The sequence below is a fragment of the Pseudorasbora parva genome, chromosome 21 (genome assembly GCF_024679245.1).
Source record: "Pseudorasbora parva isolate DD20220531a chromosome 21, ASM2467924v1, whole genome shotgun sequence".
In the NCBI taxonomy this organism is placed as follows: Eukaryota; Metazoa; Chordata; class Actinopteri; order Cypriniformes; family Gobionidae; genus Pseudorasbora; species Pseudorasbora parva.
Window position 1 is genome coordinate 30,605,822 of NC_090192.1, and position 20,145 is coordinate 30,625,966.

Below are 20,145 nucleotides of genomic sequence, written 5' to 3' on the forward strand. Positions count from 1 at the left end.
TAAGGTCCAGCTTAAACCGCCGCCATGCTTTAAAACATACCTAACCAGCTGCTATGCTGTTTTTTTCCCAACAGGTAAGGCATCATTTACGCTAAATCCAGATACAAATTAGAACGTGACAGCAGGCAGGTAGAAACCACGTGAGTTAGGTGTCTTATTTCCTCTTGCGTCAGCTCAGTTGCTTTTGTACAGTTTTTGTAAGCTGCAGGAAGAAAAGTTGTGTAATATCCAGGTTTGGAAAAATACTAACCAATGTAAATGCAAATCTGTCTGAACTTGTCAGGTTATAATTCTGGCAGGGAAGTAGGTATACAATGTGCATGTACCTTGTTTGTTATTAACTTGGTACACACATGACCAAAAATACTATTTTGATACCAAATAGCCTAAGTAACAAAGAATGTTCCATTATGGCTTCTTATTTATTAATATTTCTTTGCAAACAAATATCGGAAACATGTGTATAACTTTACGATAAGCGTGATGGTTTTATAATGGGAAATAGTCATTCCAGAAATAGAATAATAGGAAGTGAACACACAATTTCCTCCTTTCAAAGTAAGCAAATGACGCTCAGTTGTAAAAAATGACGCTCTAACCTCCTGCGCGGATGTGCTCCACTCCACTGCAAAGGCGGGTGTTACTGCAGACGCGTTGGTTTGTTTCTATGGAAACTTAGTAGCGGTGGACGGTGGCGAGCGACGAGTTAGAACTTATGCTGTTCCCTAGCTGGTTAGCTAAGCTGATTTTAACGTTCAGTGCAAAGTATTTTAGACCTATTCAGCAGCTTCATTCCAGAGTATTTGTTTATTTTGACTTTTACGCAGTTCCGATCACTTTTATTTATGACAAAAGCATGACATAAAAGAATATTCGCTGTGGAATGCTAGCTAACCTCAGATTACGTTATTCCACTTCGTTCATTCTTGGGCTGACATGAAGGTAAACGAAATAACTTTTAATTTAGTGAAATAGTTCAAATTCTGTTGAAAACGTCTAAAATGCGGTGTGTTTGTGAATTTCTGCTTCTTGTTTTCATGAGTTGTAAGTTAAATCGGACAGTTATTCTTGTACGTTAGCTGCACGTGCACACAGTTTGCGTGATTTGCTTCATTCTTTTCAGATCACAAAGGATCTATGGTATCATCAGATGCCTATGCTAGATACATATTTACACATAAACACAGACACGTCTAATTTACCATATTTGTGGGCACTCTCCGCATAATGTTTTTTATACTGTAAAAACTGTATACCCTTACACTAAACCTACCCACATCACACAAAACTTTCTGCATTTTTACATAAAAAATAATAATATTCTGTATGATTTATATTCTTGTTTCCTTATGGGGATCACAATAGTCCCAATGAGTCGGTGTGCATTCAGGTTGTGTGTGTGTATGTATGTATGTATGTATGTATATATATATATATAAAGTTGATGTGTTAGAAGCAGGAAAAATGGGCAAGCCTAAGAGTTTGAGTGAGTTTGACAATGGCCAAATTGTGATGGCTAGATGACTGGGTCAGAGCATCTCCAAAACTGCAGCTCTTGTGGGGTGTTGCTGGTCTGCAGTGGTCAGTATCTATCAAAAGTGTTCCAAGGGCAGCCAATGCTCATTGATGCACATGGGGAGTGAAGGCTGGCCTGTGTGGTCCAATCAAACAGATGAGCTACTGTAGCTCAGATTACTAAAAAAAGTTAATGCTGGTTCTAATAGAAAAGTGTAAGAATGCACAGTGCATTGCAGTTTGTTGCGTATGGGGCTGTATAGCTGCAGACCAGTTAAGGTGCCAATGCTGACCCCTGTCCACCACCGAAAGTGCCAACAGTGGGCACAGGAGCAACAGAACTGGACCCCGGAGCAATGGAAGAAGGTGGCCTGGTCTGATGAATCACGTTTTCTTTAATATCATGTGGTTGGCGGGGTTTGTGTGCACCCGCCAACCTGGGGAACACATAGCACCAGGATGCACTATGGGAAGAAGGCAAGCCCACAGAGGCAGTGTGATGCGTTGGACAATGTTTTGCTGGAAAACCTTGGGTCCTGCCAACCATGTGGATATTACTTTGACATGTTCCACCTACCTAAGCATCGTTGCAGACCATGCACATCCTTTCATGGAAATGTTATTCCCTGGTGGCTGTGGCCTCTTTTAGCAGGATAATGCAAATGGTTCAGGAATGGTTTGAGGAGCACAACAACGAGTTTGAGGGGTTGACTTGGCCTTCAAGTCCCCCACCTCGCAACTTACAGGATCTAAAACGGATCTGCTGCTAACATCTTGGTGCAAGAGACCACAGCACACCTTCAGGGTTCTAGTGGAGTCCATACCTCAAAGGGTCAGGGCTGTTTTGGCAGCAAAAGGGGGACCAACACAATATTACAATATCATCATAATCATAACATCATAATGTTATGCCTGATCAGGGTATATATATTGAACCAGTTTTTGGCTTTATATGATGGGGTTTAATTTAGCATGTTTATTTCAAAATAAACTTTTGATGGGAACTTTGTAATTAATTACGTATTGTATCTACAGATTTGCTTAACAGGATGTCAAGTCTTGCCGTTTCCTGTTGTTCAACATCTGCTTCGTAACAATGCAGGAAGCTGTTGACCTGGAGGCCCAGCTGGCTTTAAAAGAAAGAGAATGGAAAGAACTTCAGGGTTTGCGGATCAGACAACTGGAGACTGCTCTAGATGAAGCCACATCTGAGCTGTCCACCCAGAGAGAGCGTTTCTTCCGCTTGCGTGATGACTTCAAGTATAATCTATGTGTGTTGGAGGAGAGGGACAAAGAGCTGGAGCGTTATGATGCCTTGGCAGCCCGTGCTCAGACAGAGGACAGTGTCAGGCGGGAAGAGGTCAGTGAGCTGAGGATTGAGATCGCAAAACTTCAGGATGCCCTGGAGGAGCAGCGGAGGGTGAAGGAGGACATAGAAATTCAATATCAGAAGAGAGGAATCGAGCATAGAGTCAAACTGGAAAAAGTCCAGAAGTATGACCTTGTTTCTTTGGCTCATTCATGTTTGGTCATCCTAGATTGAATATGTTTTTTTGTGTAATATTGATGACATTTGTTCTTTTATTTTTTAGCATCATGGAAAGTGAGATTCAAAACCTCAGGGAGGAGAATGAAACATTGAGACGGGACCTTCAGCGGCGAATCAGAGAATCTGATGGGGAGCTGGCACTGCAGAAACAGGTATAGCTGTCACCCGCAAGATATCAGACACAATCTTCCTGGTGACATCCATACCTGTTTGTACATTTGTTGAGTTAAAAAAAAGTTTACATATATATGTCTGCACATGAATGGCTGTAACATGATTAAACCGACTGCCACAAAAAAAAACATTGACCTCATTAATGTTCCCTCTAAGCTGCGCGTGTGCGTGGCCGCGAGTCTTGTGGTGGCAAAGCCGTGCAGAAATAATACAATTCCGCACAAACGCAAATGGAGAAATCCATTTGATTGTACGGCAGTGAGTCTGAATGTTTGCGGTCCAAATAGCTCAATATGAGAGGCAACGTGAAAAGCAAAGACGTGAAATAAAACGTCATTGTTTTTTAAAGATGAGTGCCTTGATTAAGTGGTGGAAATAATGTATGATGGCCACAGCACGGTAACAAAACAGACATTTACAGTTACACACCCACCATTAGTAGCGTGCAAACTACTAATTTAAAAGAAATTAGTAGTTTGTATATAACTCAACCTCAGTAACATGTCAGTTTAAATAGATGTATGTGTCACAATTCTGGGTGTCACAATTCAAGGTCACAATTCTGACTGAGAAAAAAAAGAGTCAGAATTGTGACTATCAAGCAACTGCGAGTTTATGTCACAGAATTGTGACTTTATATCACGCAATTGCTTTTTTATATCTCAGAATTCTGACTTTATAACTCGCAATAGTGAGAAAAGTCAGAATTCTGATATAAAAAGTCGCATTTACTCTTTATATATGTACTGGGCTTCCAGTTTAAATACCTAGACCCAGTCATGAACTGGCTTTTATTTTTAGTTTTGTATATATACTGTTGTCTGAGGTCAACTAATGATGTTCGTGTGGTTTTACATTCAAAAACATCATAACTAATAAGTAATGGGCTATTTTCTACACTGGTTTTGAGGCTCTGACTCTGAACGTTGGGTTTAATATTATTTCTGTATTACATGTCCCGCACGATTGGTCGATATAAGCGCAATCTGTGCACTCGCGCACACACACACACAAAATTGTGACTTTTTTTATACCATAATTGTGACTTTTTATGCCATTATTGTGACTTTTTATGGCATAATTGTGACTTTTTTTATACCAAAATTGTGACTTTATATTTAAACTAAAGGAAGTTTTCAGCTCTGAAACTTACAGCATAATCTTATATTACCATGAACTTTTATATATCAAAAGCTCAAGGGAAAGTTCATTTCTCAATTAATCACCCTTTTAAATTAGTTTGATATTATATTATAGGCTATTATATTACACTGTAAGCCTAATAAAGAATTGATCTCACAAGCGGATTGATCAGGGATCCTTGCCATTAAAAAGTAAAAAAAAAAAAAAAAACTGCTGTAGAACATGTTGGAAATTTATAAGCAATAAACAAACATTTAAGTTTGGTGGTTTAATGTTGCCTGTTGCCAATAAAAACAATCTCAGTGTAACTGCCTAATTCTTTTCATATATTAAAAAAGATATAAAGAATATATTATATTATAAAGATTTTATAACTATTTGGGGGGAGATTTTTAATAGTTTTTCTTGGTAAAGAAGATGTGTACAGTTAACAGCATAAAAAAAACCTCAGTCAAATTAAAATGTGCTTAATTTGACTTCTGAATTAACTTAAAAACAAACAAAAAAATAAATAATAATAATATATAAATAAATATATATATATATATATATATATATATATATATATATATATATATATATATATATATATATATATATATATATATATATTTATATATACAGGTCTGGTAAAAATAATGTTTTTGCTCAGCTGACCAAAATTTTCACCCAGTAGAGAAAAGAAACTTTTTTTAGAGAAACTTTTTCACCCATTTATTGTGACCCATCCCTAAATGTAAGTTACAAAATCTAAAGCTGAAACTGCATATTCAGTTATGGTGCTGTTTCTGGTCTAAAAATTAATCCACAAAGTGTATTTCCTGGGATTTATGCCAGAACATTTTTTTAAAGAAAAAACAACTGACATAAAAGGATTCCAGTTGGTAGGAGTTTTTAGTCGTTGAGCTGTGTCAACTAATCACTAAAGCAATCCTCACCTCACTCTGTTAAGTAAAATGATAAGGCCATGAAGGATCACAGATAGTGTTGGTGAACCAAAGCTATTTATGTGTGTAGTGCATTCAGGTCAGCTCCGAAATAGGTTATTGTTCAGTGTTGTTGTCACTTGACTTTTGACATTTGGGTGTTGTTTATGCACAGGCATATAAGTGTTTCATAAAACTCTTTATGACTGCATTATTGGCTAAAAGTGTAATTTATATACATTGTGTGTTATAAATTGCTATTCACAACAGGAAATGATGGCAGATTTTGACAGTGAAATGAGAAAGCGGGAGCATGAATTCCATCTGAAGCTGGACGAAATGAACAGTGTGGTTCTCTCTCATGATCTAAAAGTAAGACCCACATTCCATCAAACCTCTTATATAAACGTTATGTTAGAGGTCAGGTCCATTTTAGTCTCGCGTAGCCAGACCTACAGATTGACAGCAGAAGGTCTGGTCTCCATAGCACATTCCAATGGCAGAGGACCGTCTGACTGACATTTAAAGCAACCAATCACAATTGTCATGTTTTGTTCCATGTCATGTTTAGGAGCGTGAAAATGTTTTGTTGATGTCCCTACAATAACAGACCGGTGTGCAAAACTCTTTGACATTTTTTAAAGAGTCTATGCTGCGAACATTACATATTTCACATACTTTTAAAAATCCAGCATTTAGTTGATCCTGATAAGCACTTGTTGTCACATTTGTAAAGACATTTCTTCTATGCGGGGGTTTGGTGTCACAGCATCTTTGTTTCCAGGCAGACAATTAAAGAACACAACATGCACATCTGCCAAATTCCTGTAGAATTCAACCAATAAGAAGTGTGCCATATGCATCAGATGTTGAGCCAGTGGTCCATGGGCATGACATCTGAGGCTCAGACTAGGGCCATTTGGACCAGTGGTTGTCAACCTTTTTGACTCCAGATTTGTTCCTCCTTGTAATAATAAAAAAGTCACTATATTTGTTGTGTTTTTAGCATTCTAATTAAGATTATGTTAATATAACTAAATTTAAATTGTTTTAAAGACACATCAGGACCTGTTTGCTAAGGGCCTTTGAGTAGACCCCAGACCCCTGGTTGAGAACCACTGCTTTAGACATTACATTGCCAAAAGTATGTGGGTGAATTTGAAACGTCCATATGAATGATGAGTTGGAATCCAGACGTGAGCTAGTGCACTCTCCCTAAATGTCAATGGCTAAATTCATACTCGTATCTCAGGGTTGTCTAAACTGGGCTATCTAAACTGTCCTGTAGAGTTTAGCTCCAGCTTGCTTAAACAAACCTGCCTGGAAGTTTCTAGTATGCATAGTAAGACCTTGATTAGCTGGTTCAGGAGCTTTGAATTGGGGTTGGGGAGCTGAACTCTAGAGGACAGTGGCCATCCAGGAGGAGATTGGTCAGCCCTGTTGTATCTGAATGGGAGCACATTCCCACAGCCATGTTTCAGCCTTTTTTTCAAAGCCTTCCTATAATAGTGGATGCTGTTAGGAAGCACATATAGGTGTGATGTACAGGTATCCACATATTTTTGGCAATATCCATTCATTTATTTCACCTTTATTTAACCCAGAGTCCTTTAGTCCTGCCTGCTCCTGTGGAACCACTATCCTTTTTTGGAAAGTTTATTTCCAACCTGCTTCAGCACACCTGCCTGTGCATTATCATGCGATAAAGAAGAGTTTGACTAGCTGCTTCAAGTGTGTTTGATTAGGGTTGGAGCTAAACTCTGCAGGACAGTGGGTCCTCAGGAGCAGGGTTGAAGACCTCTGATGTATCCAGGAGAACCTCAATAAGATTAAATATATCTTATACTGGGGCGTCCTGACCTGCTCCTGGATGGCTGTTCTACAGATTTTAGCTCCATCCCCAATTAAACAGACTTCAACCAGCTGATCAAGGGGTGCATTTAAATCAGATCCCTCGTTCAGTCAGAAAATCAGATAAAAATCAAAATTAAATCAGATCCCTCGTTTCAAGGCAGATCAGCTTGATCATTTTCCATGGAGTCATTGCTGCACTTGAACATTTGTTCCCTAAAAAGTCCATGGAAAACCATGGAGCATCGATGTTCAACTATGTTCGCTTAATGGAAGTTAACATAATTATGTGAGCCATATACACATCATGTTAAATAACATCGGAACGATATCTGTGCTGCTTTTCTACATAAATGTCGGGAGAGACATGCAGTGAGGACATTGTCATGCTGCCAGAAATAGAGCCATCAGTGTCCCAATGTGTAGTGAGCCAGGGTCCTTACTGTCCTTACCAGTATCCGAATGTTTGTGCACGATATACTGATTTATAACTTAGGGAGCTGAATGAGACACACGGCACCCACAGTCTTCAGGCTCCCTAAATATTTCCTGGCAAGTGTGTTGCCGCTAAACTCTGCAGAAGGTTGGACATCCCTGGAGTATAGTATATCTTAGTCTTATATAGGTGAAAGTAGTATATCATAGTCTTAGTAATCTTTTGCGTTGGTCAGTTTGAGTTTAATTCTAATATTAATTGTCCAGGAAAAGCTGTTGAGCAAAGAGCTAGAGGTCCATGCCAAAGCTCACAACCAGGCCACAGAGGCCCTGCAGGCCTCTGAAGAACTTTATCAGCTGGCTCAAAAAGAGATTCAACACAGAGACTGGGACCTAAAGAACACCACTGCAATGAAAGACTCCAGGTAAACTGACACATGCATTCTAAACAAGTTTTCTGTTTCGATTTTTGAATGTAATAAGATGACATGATTACTGTTTTACAGGATAAAAGAGCTTGAGGTCAAACTTAAAGAAATGGAGAACAATTATAAAAAAGAGCAAGAAGCCTACAACAGGAAGTAAGTATTACATCTAGAATTTGAGATGTCCTTTCATAAAATAAATCGAGTTATTAAACATGCAGTAAAAGTAAGTGATGAGCATTTCTAGACCCTAATGACAAGGTTATGTATATAAACCTTTCCTGGTTAGATTAACATATAGCTCAGATTACTCTGGGTAGGCCAGCGTGTCTTTCTCTGATATTTTGAAATTTGATATATGCAGGCATGCAGAGCTGGAACGAAGGTCTCGGGAGAGAGAGGATGCGCTGGGTCTCATGAGAGAGGCTCATGCTAGGGACCTTCAAGAGAATAGGGGGAAAATCTCAGAATTGCAGACTCAACTGGACAGGATGATCCTGGAGCAGGAAAGGAAAGAAAAGAACCATACAAATGACCTCCACCACAGAGAGCAGCAGATACAAGAGTAAGACGTGTCATATGTTCTGTGGTTCATGGCCAAGCTGTGGTTTGGAGTGCATATTATCTCATAAAAATTTACATTTTTCATGAAATGTCAAATGATCCATCTGTAAAAGGAAGGCGCTGCATTAGCTTTGGTTCCTGCTGATGACTAAATTAGTGTAAATACATTGAGAGGAAATGTGTGGGTGTCTCTGAGAATAGCATTCTGGGCACTAGGATTATATAACATGTTTAAAATTCAAGGCCTCAAGGTAACAAGTGCTACAAATTATTCTGTGCTTATAATTGAATGTTCATAAATAATATATTTGAAATGCACAGGTTGACTGACAAGATGGCTGCTGTTAAACTTAATTATACTCAATCGAGAGCCTAAACTTGTGTGTTTGGTACCACAGTTGTAACCAGATCCGACTTGGATTTTAATCTCTTATTTGATACCGAAGGCTCAGAGTGCAGCTAGAAACAACTCGATCTGGCTGGGATACTTACATCACTCAGGTCTCCAAAGAAAATGTTGCCAAGGATACAGAGCTGCTTTCTGCAGGGGAGAGAGAGGTCAAAGTGAGAGCAGAGCTGGAAAGGTGTAAAGAGGATATAGAGAGGTGAGGGGGTCACAAGATGAATAATTGCATACCTTAGACACAACATTAAAGGGTTAGTTCACCTAAAAATGAAATTGATGTCATTAATGACTCACCCTAATGTTGTTCCACACCCGTAAGACCTCCGTTCATCTTCAGACACAGTTTAAGATATTTTATATTTAGTCCGACTGCATATCTGTGTATGCACACTATACTGTCCATGTCCAGAAAGGGAATAACAACATCATCAAAGTAGTCCATATGGGACATCAGTTAGTTAGTTAGAATCTCTTGAAGCATCGAAAATACATTTTGGTCCAAAAATAACAAAAACTACGACTTTATTGAGCATTGTCTTCTCTTCCGCGTTTGTTTTCAAACCTTAAATAAAGATTAAAACGGTCATGAATCATCTTATTTTGATTTGGATTGTGTGTCAAACTGCTGAAATCACATGACACTAGCGATCCGAATCTTGAATCAATACGCTGATTTATGACCGTTTTAATCTTTATTTGAGGTTTGCAAACAAACGCGGAAGAGAAGACAATGCTGAATAAAGTCATAGTTTTTGTTATTTTTGGACCAAAATGTATTTTCGATGCTTCAAGAGATTCTAATTACGACTTAGGGTGAGTCATTAATGACATAAATTTCATTTTTGGGTGAACTAACCCTTTAAATTAAACTGAATTATACTGTGAGAAATAAAAGTTTGAGTTTGTTATGGTCAATAACCAATACATTACAGATATTGTAAAGATGACAATTTCTTAGTTATCTATTTCAAATAAAATGTATGCATCACAATTATAATGTACATTAATATAATATTATTATGTACACATCTACATGTAAATATAGGGGAAATGAGCATGCATAATTAAATATCCAATATCAGCCGATACCAATGAATAAAAAAACAAAACACTTCTGTCAGGTATAAGCAGCAGGTGTCTAGTGGTCTGCAGAGGGAGCAGGCTCTAGAGCAGAAGAGGGTTCAGCTGGAGCTGGATTGGGAGCGGCGTTGTGAGGAGGTGCGTTCGGAGCACTACCTGAGGAGCGAGGAGCTCATCCAAAGCCTTACTCAGGCCAGGGACCAGGTGAGCTGATGCAGACACCATAACATATAAAAGTAAAGTAAAACTATATAAATAAATATTCAAAATTAAAAATAATAAGTTCATTAAGAAATATATATATATATATATATATATATATATATATATATATATATATATATATATATATATATAATATATAATATAGCGTTTCCCACAAGCTTCTGGACTTGATCTTGGTCAGAAGGTTATTCTGTGTTAGGAAGTAATATTTTATGTATCTGCCCTAAGAAAAATGCTGAGCTGAGAGAGAAGGAACGAGAGTTGCAGGAGACGGTGGCATTGCTGAAAAGTGTCACTGTAGAGCGAGATCAGGCACTGCATGGAACCAAACCAGCACTAACTGGAATTCAGGTTAGACCACACGCAGCTTACTCTGTTACACCCATCCAACTGATATTTAATACGGCAAAGGAAACATTTAGAATCTGCTTTAGCTTTGGGGGAAAAACAAAAGTGGTGTGATGACAGCTAAAGATCTGGTGGGTATCCTGTCTAACATTTCTCTGGGTTTCATGCCAAAGCATCTGAAGAGTAGGAGTCACACAGCATATGAGACAAGTCATCTGTCCCTGAGTTGCCCCGGAAGGACTGTCTCTGTCTCTGAAAAGATAGCTTAAATTACTATTTAAAGGGGTGGTCAATTTTGATTTCACTTTTTTAACTTAGTGTGTAATGTTGCTGTTTGAGCATAATCAACATCTGGAATGTTACGACAAAAAGAAATTGCTTTTTAAAGACTACAAAAAATGTCTGGTAACATGAGCTCTTGAAGCTCCGCCTTCTTAAAAGGGGGCCAGGAGCAGCAGTACATTTACATTTAAATGGACACACCAAAACGTTTTTGCTCACCCTCAAAAAGTGACCATTTTGAGCTAAAACTTCACATACACACTCTGGGGACATCAAAGACTTACTTTACATCTTGTAAAAATGGGCATTATAGCACCGCTTTAAATAAAACAGCAGACATTGTCAAAGTCCACAGCATTTTAAAGTAAGACCTGTCCTGCCTTTTATTAAATAAAGATATATAGATGGTAGCTACTAAGTGCAATTCTATTACATCTATTATGAAGTGATATGTCATATTTAGCTGAGAAGTTAGTTCTCTGGTTGTTCATATCTGCCTTGTCAGCTGTTTGATAGGTAATTTATCAAGAAACATTTAAGAGACTTTAAATAGCAAGTCAGCAGAAGATGCTTGGCCACTAACACAATGTTACTTTGAAAGTTCACAGTCTCCTTGGATGTCTTTCCATGGGGAAGGAAAGGTTATATCCCATAACACCACGTATCAATATATATTCAGCATGGCATAACTAGTCTTATATGTCATCACTTTAAATTGCCATCTGGCTTTTTATTTTTTTCCCAGTGACTATAGTCTGACCATAAAATAATACATGGTTTTGTTTTTTTAGCACACATATGATTGTTTTTTTTTGGTGTTTGTTCAGTATTGTAATAACTTGTTGACTGATCATTCAGATTTAGATCTTTAAAATTGTCAACATGCACAATCTCTTGCCTCCACCTAGTGGTAGCTAATTGGCTTGTACAATCATCTGATTGTTTCACTACTGCTTCTTTCTGTCTTACATAACATAAAACAATGTGAACTTTTCCAACAGGCATCTTCAGTAGACCGCAGCAGTTTCCCATCAGAAGAGATCAGGAGACTTCAGCAACAGAACAGCAGTCTTAGAGCAGTGGTGACTGAAATGAGGAAAGAGATGGAAAACTTGAGCAAGCAGATGCCTATAGCTCAGAGCCATAACCAAACCACAAATCAAGAGCTCAGCACTGCAGGTACAAGCGGTCACCAGAACAATGAGGAAATTCTATTTTATTTTCCCCACTTTCAGAAATTTCATAAAATAATATTTGGGGTTAAATACGTCCTGTAATCACATCCTATATTTAGTCACTGTGGGGGTATATCAGAGCTCGACAGCAAGCCAAATAAGTTTTAACCTAATATAAAGATTATAGGGGCAAACACACTGGTTAAAATAAGTTATGTACTACTTACAATGGAAATCAAAATATCATGGATATTGAAAGAAGTGCTTAAATTGTATTACTTACATTCATGTTACATTTAACCTCCACCCTGTTGTATGTGACAGCGATTTGTCTGTTTCAGGGACAACAGACTACAGTCAAGCTTTGGAGAAAGAGATCCAGAAGCTTAAGGCCAAATGTCGTGATCTTGAGGAGCGGTTGGAGGATTCTTCCAAGGCAGTCAATACTGCCAATAGTCCTTCCCTCTCATTCCCTGTTTCCCCTGACAATGCTTACCTTCAAAACCACATTAGATCACTTAACGAGACCATAGGTAATTAAAAAATATGAGCTCAAACCTTCATCAAACATGATCCGTTATGTGTAATACTGTGTTTTGATGATTTTGATTTGTCTCTTCTGTCCTTGTGTCTTTTGGAGCGTAAAGAGGTAAAGATGGAGTGAGATCTTGGAAGGAGCACAGTGTTTTAAAGAAAAGTGTTTGTTTGCAGGGGGGCTACGAGTGGCTAAAGTAGCCAGTGCCGCCGCTCTAAAAAAACAGGAAGTGAGACTGGCTCACTTGGAGTCTTCTGTGGAACAGCTTACCCAGCAGGTTTTGATTTTTTCCCTTTTTTTCTTACCCCAAGCATCCAATAATTAGAAGGTTATAATATTATGTAATTCATTTAGATGGAAACACTTTTAACAGATAACACTCTTACCAGTTAATTCAGTGCTTAGATTTATTGTGGAGTTAGTATGCATGGTGCTTTTTGTGTTCTTTAGTGGCATTTCATGATCCGTTAAGCAGAGTCGGTTATTTTGAATATATGATTTATATTTATATTTCACTCAGTGTCACTTAAAACACATAGAGAATGAGAGCTTGCGTCTAGAGCTGACCAATCACAAGAGGGCAGCAGCAGCTGAAGAACTGAGGCTTAAGCAAAGAGTGGCAGCTACTGAGCTGGAGCTGAATGAAGTGAGACGTGAAGCAGAAGAGTACCAAAAGGGCAGTTTGCTCCACAACCTGGAGTCTGTTTCCCTTGGCAACCAGGCAAGTTTTAACTATATAGAATTTAAATAATACTTTGCAATAAATGCAAATAAAGACAAATATTTTCCAAATTACAATTCATCTTTATTTAACTACAATATATTTGTTGCCAGGTGTCAGCACTGAAGGTTGACCTTGCAAGCAGAAGAGAGCCCATTGTCCTAAATCAGGTACAGCACTTCAGTGCACCATGATCTATGTTTATTATTATATTATATAATTAATATAATTATAGTATTGCCAGTATATATTACTGACATGAATTGTCTCTTATCATAAGTATTCTCTATGGTTATCTAAACAAGAATGTTTGTCTGGTATTTAAGAGTGAGATGGTAAAGCAGCTTCAGGAGGAGAACTTGTCCCTGAGACACCAGCTGCTGCAGAGTTCAGCCAGAAGGGGCGTCATGGGTGACGTTGCTCTGCTTCAGTCAAAGCTTAAACAGGCTGCACGCTTGATCTCCGGTCTCGGTCAAGACAAACGGCAACTCATTGAAATGGGCAACAGGCTCCGGGCTAAGCTGATAGAAGCAGGACTGGAGGGTTGGTATTGGTTTTGAAGTGTACTATTTGGTTTCAGTAGTATTCTCTCCCAGAATTAATTCAAATGTTTTAAATTATAAAAGGAATTGTCTCTGGCTCAAAAGGGATATACTGAACCATCTTCTGTAATTTTGTGAAAGGGCACATGGGGTTAATTCCCATAATTCACCTCTCATTGTTATGCTGGTGCCCCATCACAATGGGTTGATCCATGTTTGTAACAAGAGATTAAAGAAGCCTTAGTTTGATTCTCAATAGGGAGCCCAATGCTTATTTGTCCCGGAAATTCTCCATGTTTTGTGAGTTTTGCCTTGCTTCAAAACAGATTATACAACTTGTTGAGAAGTCATTTACTGGCAAATATCAACAATACATCAAAATGTTTACTTCCTACATCACCAGTTTATGTCCTCTGCATGTACAGCCAAACTTAACATTTAGTTTATTAAAATTGCCTAAATGGACATGAGGGATGTAAACGATCACCTTTATGTGAAATTCAAAATCTTTCATTCAAAATGTGCCTTTTAAAGCCTTCTCGTAGTTATAGATATTTTCTTTTTTTCTCAGTTCCACGACATTCAAAGATCATTCTTAATACAAATGATCCAGAGCAAACCTTGGAAAAAGACCCCTCTCAACCCAAGCATGGGGTGCAGCCAAAGAACCGCTTATCTGCCCTGGAACAGCTACAGTACCAGCTAACCACTCAGGTGACTTAGGCAGGAGAGGGACTTTAATCTAAGCATGTTCACTGTATTGATACTGAGAACATATTTCATCATATTAATCAGTTTGGCCTGTGCAAATGTACTGAGCTGAAGATTTAGACATAGCTTTTATGCAATGTTATTCTAAGTCAAGGCCACTGGAGTGGCAAAGGTCAGCGATCACTCCATTGTCAGATACATGAAGATACATGGTTGAGCATTATCACACAAGAATGAATTTGAATATAGTTGTTTTGAATCTTACTTTAGGAGCTACAGTATGCACAGAGCAATCCGAGTAGGAAAACGGCAATTATTGTCCGTCCCCAATTCTCTGAGAGTGAGAGTTCAGATAAACACCAAACCACCAACCCATGGGAGCCACCAGTCCAGGTACTGTGACTTCACCCCATAAATATATTTTACACGTTCAACAGTTTAGTGTCGGTGCATTTAAGAGATGCATTAAATTGATCAAAAGTGAGTTTTATAATGTTATGTTTCTATTTCAAATAAATTCTATCCATCAAAGAATCCTGAAAAAAATGTGTGGAAGTTTCCTCCAGAATATTAAGCATCAACACTGTTTTCAGTATTGATAATAAGTACTTCTTGAGCACCAAATCAGCATATTAGAAGGATTTCTGAAGGATCATGTGACACTAAAAACTGGAGTAATGGATGCTGAAAATTCAGTTTTACAGGAATAAATTACATTTTCAATTAGAAAGTTATATATTCAATTAGAAAATTAAACAAGAGTGTAAACGAGTGATTCTATTGTAGTTATTTCAGCGTTTTAATTCTTTCGCTGTTTCTTCCTTAAGTCTGTGGGTAGTAAAGAAAACACTCCACCACACCAGAACCAATCTGGAGCTCCGGAACAACTGCCCGGCCTGTCCCGCATTCTGCTGTCATCTACGGGCACCGATGATTCCCTAAAGGATGTGTGGCAGATGTTGGATCAAGGTTTGAGTTCCTCTGTGTTGTCTGCAAGTGACAGTGAGGACAAAGGTGAGCACAAAAGTCATAAATCAGCCACTTCAATTTTCAGACCATTTATATTCAAACATTTGTATGGCGCCAGCTATCTTGATAACTTAATAGGACGTTTAAGTACAAATCAGTAAGCTAAAACATCATTAGGCAAATCTCGTTACCAACTTTATATAATTTATTGAATGACTGCACGTGTTTTTCTGTGTGAAATTTCATCACTTGATTTGTCAAGGCAAAGGATCATGACAAAGCTGCATGATTGGATTCAAGGCCAAATGAAAGTTGCCAAATCTATGGACATAATGTTGATAAGACCAGTAGTAACTTTCTTTTAAATTGTGGCTCTTTAAAGGCGGTGCCATTACATTATGATGGTACATCAGTTTCATCAGACAGTTTCATAAACTATTTAGATTAACTATTTAGGCAAAATGGCTTAAATAAAGTGAATACAAAGTCCAGTTACTTTTGAATAAAAATATAGCAGATATGATTTTCACCTCTATGCACCTTGCACTGACATTTGCATCATTTGAAAAACTTGGCACTGAAAAAGTTGCAATGCTGACTGATGCATTGACACGCTGTCTGAAGCCATGAGCCCAGGCAAGAGGTTCAGTATCAGAGTTGCTTCATAGTACATCATTTAGTCCAAATATCAAATGATATTTACTTAGAGAGCATTTCAGCATCAATCACACACACACACACACACACACACACACACACACACACACACACACACACACACACACACACACACACACACACACACACAAGTGAAGAGTTTTCATTTTGCTCTGTCAGAAAGATACAGAAATATACAAATGCTAACATCTTAATACAAGTGCCATTGAACACTTTTTGGGTCTGTGACAAATAAAATTATCTGAGAAATCACAAATTTAAACCTTTTGTTTAATGTATATTTGTATTTGTCTTGGTGTTACATGGTTTTGGGGAAAAAATTAGGTGGTTTAAAAGTAAAATGTACAAAAAATATTTTCAAAACATGCTTTTTTTTAATATAAAAAAAGGGTCAAATATTATAATATGTTTAGCCTTTTAATTTTTAATTTATTTAATTAAATTAAATACAGTTGAAGTTTTTTTTATTACTTTAAGCACCACCAAAAATATCAAAATTACTTAAATTAACATTAATATGTAATTTTTCGCTGCTAGAGGTTGCTTATTCAAAACAAAGTCATAGCTTGATGACGGTTTATGCCGCAGGCGACCACTTCTTAAGGTCATTCTTATGTGGGGTAACGCAGCGCTGTTTTATCATATTAGATACATTATTTAACTCTGTTAAAAGTTATGTTATAATGCTACTCTGTGCGTTCGCTCGGCGCTACTATGAGACACATGTTGCAAACTGCAGTAAGCTATCGATATTAGCCATGATAAAACATGGTACTCGCGGTAAATCAGGAAAACAAGATTTAAACAATAAAACTAACTGTGTTGAGCTATAACAATGATTCGTTTTGATGAATGTATCTAAATGAATTTATCCTAACATTTGCTCACCTGTCTAATAAAACGCATATTATATTAAAGCGTCTTTGGTGTTTCCATGGTTTCTACCATGACGTTACGGAAATTGAGGGAAATGCAGGTATGATGTCATTGATAGGCAACGCAGAGACACGGTCCGTGTCCTCTTTAAAATGGCTTATTTCTCTGGATTTAAACATTCTTGAAAACATTTGGGATACTGTAAGTATACAAGTCAACCAAATATAACATTTTTCTAGTGGTTTTTGGATATGTTAATCCAAAAAATATTACATATTGTGCCTTTAATTCAGAAAATAAATTGTAAAGATGTGTATTATATAAAAGGTGTATGCACATAAATTTTATGTTTAATTCATTTTATTATACATATGTATATTTTTAATCATTTAATAGATGCAGATACAATTGTCATTAGCTATGTTTCCATTTAGTTTCCATTCATTCACATTTTGGGTTATTGCATAAAACACGCTTTGATAGAAATGCCAAGATGTGGATACATTTTAAAAATATGCATAAATGTATGCCCTCAAAAAAATTCCCAATAAGAAGACGAGCATAAACTACGATGGAAATACATTTACTGAATAAAATCCCTTGAAGTGCAACAAAAACCTCACTTGACTTTGCCATGGCAGAGGATGCGATTGGATATCGACTTACCAGTGGTCATTCTAAAATAACAGCTAAAGTCTGTCATCAGAAGGGTTGGGTATAGAAGCATCCCAGAACTGTCTTAAACGTTTGTGTTCCCAAACACCAGGTATTTGAACACAAATGTCATGTTTCATGCAATATTCCAATTTTACGCATAAAGTAAATTCACAACTTCGAATAGAAACGGATACAGGCCCATTTTGCAGAATATCACTCTTCACTTAAGTGCTTTACTAAAGGTCACAATAGTGATGCTTCGTGGCTACAGGGATCAAACCAGTAACTTTATGATTACAGGTACTGACTTTCAGCCACTATTCTACATAATTTACATGTTTAAATTAAAAAGATTTAAACTCTTGTCTTATTGTGCCCTCAGGTAAAGTGGCTAGGGCAAACAGAAGACACCCAGATATTAATCAGCCTCCTAATCCACTGGTCAGCGTGGAGGGCACCAAAGCATCACTACAGGAAAAGAAGAAACTAAGTCGTACAACATTTGTACCTGTTAAAAAGACACGCTCTGCTGGAAATCATGGCAAGATACGAAATTACAACAACAAAGACTGAAAAAGGCATGATCATTTTGAGCGACTCTGTTTGAAGGACTATCTTAATTAAAGTTCTGCATTTTTATTTGTTCATTTTTGCATCATGCATGCTTTTTTTTGTAACCTTTGTAAATGTTTTAATAAATTATTTAATAATTTGACCAGTATACAGGTAATTATTTTATAATGAGCAGAAACACTAACGAGGATAAGAAAAAATATCCAAACCCAGGAATATTTGAAAATAGAGTATGGGGGAATTTTCTGAAATACAGAAAAGGCTAAGTTTTTATGACAAACGTCCAATGATTATTCTGTCATTGTCATACATGACTGAATGAATTCAATGTGCACATTTTAATTATGTCTTTACCATAATAAAGTCTCTTTTGAATTTCACTAAAAGAATGTTTACTCAAATCAGCAACAAATAAAGGGGCAAACGATCATCTAAATCAGACTGTATTTTGCTGTTTGGTGATCTTGCGACAGAAGTGAATACGTGCAGGTTGGTTTACATCATGTAAGCACGTTATCAATTTAAGAAAACCAATATTTTTTTTTTTTACCTGAGAAAATAAACATTTACAGATGACTGAACTATATACCAAATATACTACTGAATTTAACCACTTGTGTTAAATTTGTCCTGAAAAATAGGTTTGGGAATTAGAGTCTGGGAAAATTATGTAATTTTAAATGTGTATGAACCCTGTCTGGTATAACAATAATGTAGTTTTAATTAATTAAGTAATTATTAATGAATTAGCAATAAAAATTTTAATAAGGTACATAATTATTTATTTATTTTTAATCCTAAAATGTTCTATTAAGGTTCTGTCAGATAGGACTATTTTAGTAGTATTTTTTTAATAATTTGATTTATAAAATGACACTTCACATTCTGTGTAATGTGTCTTTTTTTGTATTATAGTAGCTCCTGTGCTGTCCCGCCCCTCATCATGACATCACAGCCGCAGCAGGTGTAGGATTCCACTCCTCCCATCGCATTGTCCTGACATCACCCTATCTCCTAGCAACACCCTTGCATTCATTCTGATTGGCTGGTTTTACACACCTCCGCTCACTGATTGGTCAATTTCTTTTCACTGGCAACCGTCAAAATGTTATGCACTGTGTGTCTCACGTGTCTCAAGAGCATTTGTTTTCATACGCTAAATTTCTACAAAAATTTAAATGACCATTTAAACCAAGTTGCTATTGTTCTTGACGCGATTCCAAAGAGTGTGATGTTACTCTTGTAAGTCAGAAGAAATCAATATGGACAATCTCTGGTAACATTTTAATTGATAATGTTAATATTGTAAAACAAAAAGGTTGCAATAAAGATATTAAATATACTCTTTTTTTTTCATTTTGGTCTTCTTTATTTGGTAATATCTCTTGGGTCAAACGTCTCTCTCAATAGCTCAACAGCGCCACCATAAGACACGGTATAATTCTTTATTTTTACTTTTGATTCATTTTTGTTATTTTTTCCATGGTTGCACTTTGAGATTCTTCGGAATGAAAAGTGCGTTATAAATTAAATCTATTATTATTATTATTATTATTATTATTATTATTATTATTATTATTATTATTATTAACGTTGCCCTCTCATGTGGTTTCCTCTGTATTTTCCAACAGTTAGATCTATACAAATGTGCATCACAAAGATTAATATAAACAATGCACGCAGTATTTTCCCCCAAATAGTGTGCACATTTGAATACAGCTGCTCTATAAGTTGAATCCTTGAGCAAAAAACACATGTTGCAGCTATATTCATGGTTATGCAAAA

The 20,145-nt window shown here is 36.9% G+C and overlaps 1 protein-coding gene across 2 annotated transcripts; it reads left to right on the top strand.

Moving 5' to 3' along the window:
- The first annotated feature begins 626 nt into the window (after positions 1-626).
- On the top strand, positions 627-19,602 carry ccdc57 (coiled-coil domain containing 57). 2 transcript variants are annotated; one of them, XM_067430193.1, is made up of 21 exons: positions 627-942; positions 2,551-3,009; positions 3,108-3,216; positions 5,578-5,679; positions 7,861-8,018; positions 8,100-8,174; positions 8,383-8,583; positions 9,029-9,187; positions 10,110-10,272; positions 10,522-10,644; positions 11,925-12,102; positions 12,440-12,631; positions 12,810-12,910; positions 13,154-13,354; positions 13,468-13,524; positions 13,681-13,897; positions 14,468-14,610; positions 14,878-15,000; positions 15,435-15,621; positions 18,170-18,365; positions 19,276-19,602. In XM_067430193.1, the coding sequence occupies exons 2-20, from the start codon at positions 2,612-2,614 to the stop codon at positions 18,358-18,360; spliced, it is 3,078 nt and encodes a 1,025-aa protein (XP_067286294.1). In that variant the 5' UTR covers positions 627-942; positions 2,551-2,611; the 3' UTR covers positions 18,361-18,365; positions 19,276-19,602. The 2 variants fall into 2 exon arrangements, with proteins under 2 accessions (XP_067286294.1, XP_067286295.1); XM_067430194.1 differs by having other exon boundaries at positions 2,618-3,009.
- Positions 19,603-20,145: the final 543 nt, after the last annotated feature.

What these genes read in the sequence shown, in the direction of transcription:
- ccdc57 (XM_067430193.1), top strand. Translation starts at nt 2,612, where the DNA reads ATGCAGGAAGCTGTTGACCTGGAGGCCCAGCTGGCTTTAAAAGAAAGA. An exon ending in ACTGCAATGAAAGACTCCAG is followed by an intron (nt 8,019 to 8,099) that starts GTAAACTGACAC and finishes ACTGTTTTACAG; the next exon opens with GATAAAAGAGCTTGAGGTCA. An exon ending in GATAGAAGCAGGACTGGAGG is followed by an intron (nt 13,898 to 14,467) that starts GTTGGTATTGGT and finishes TTTTTTTCTCAG; the next exon opens with TTCCACGACATTCAAAGATC.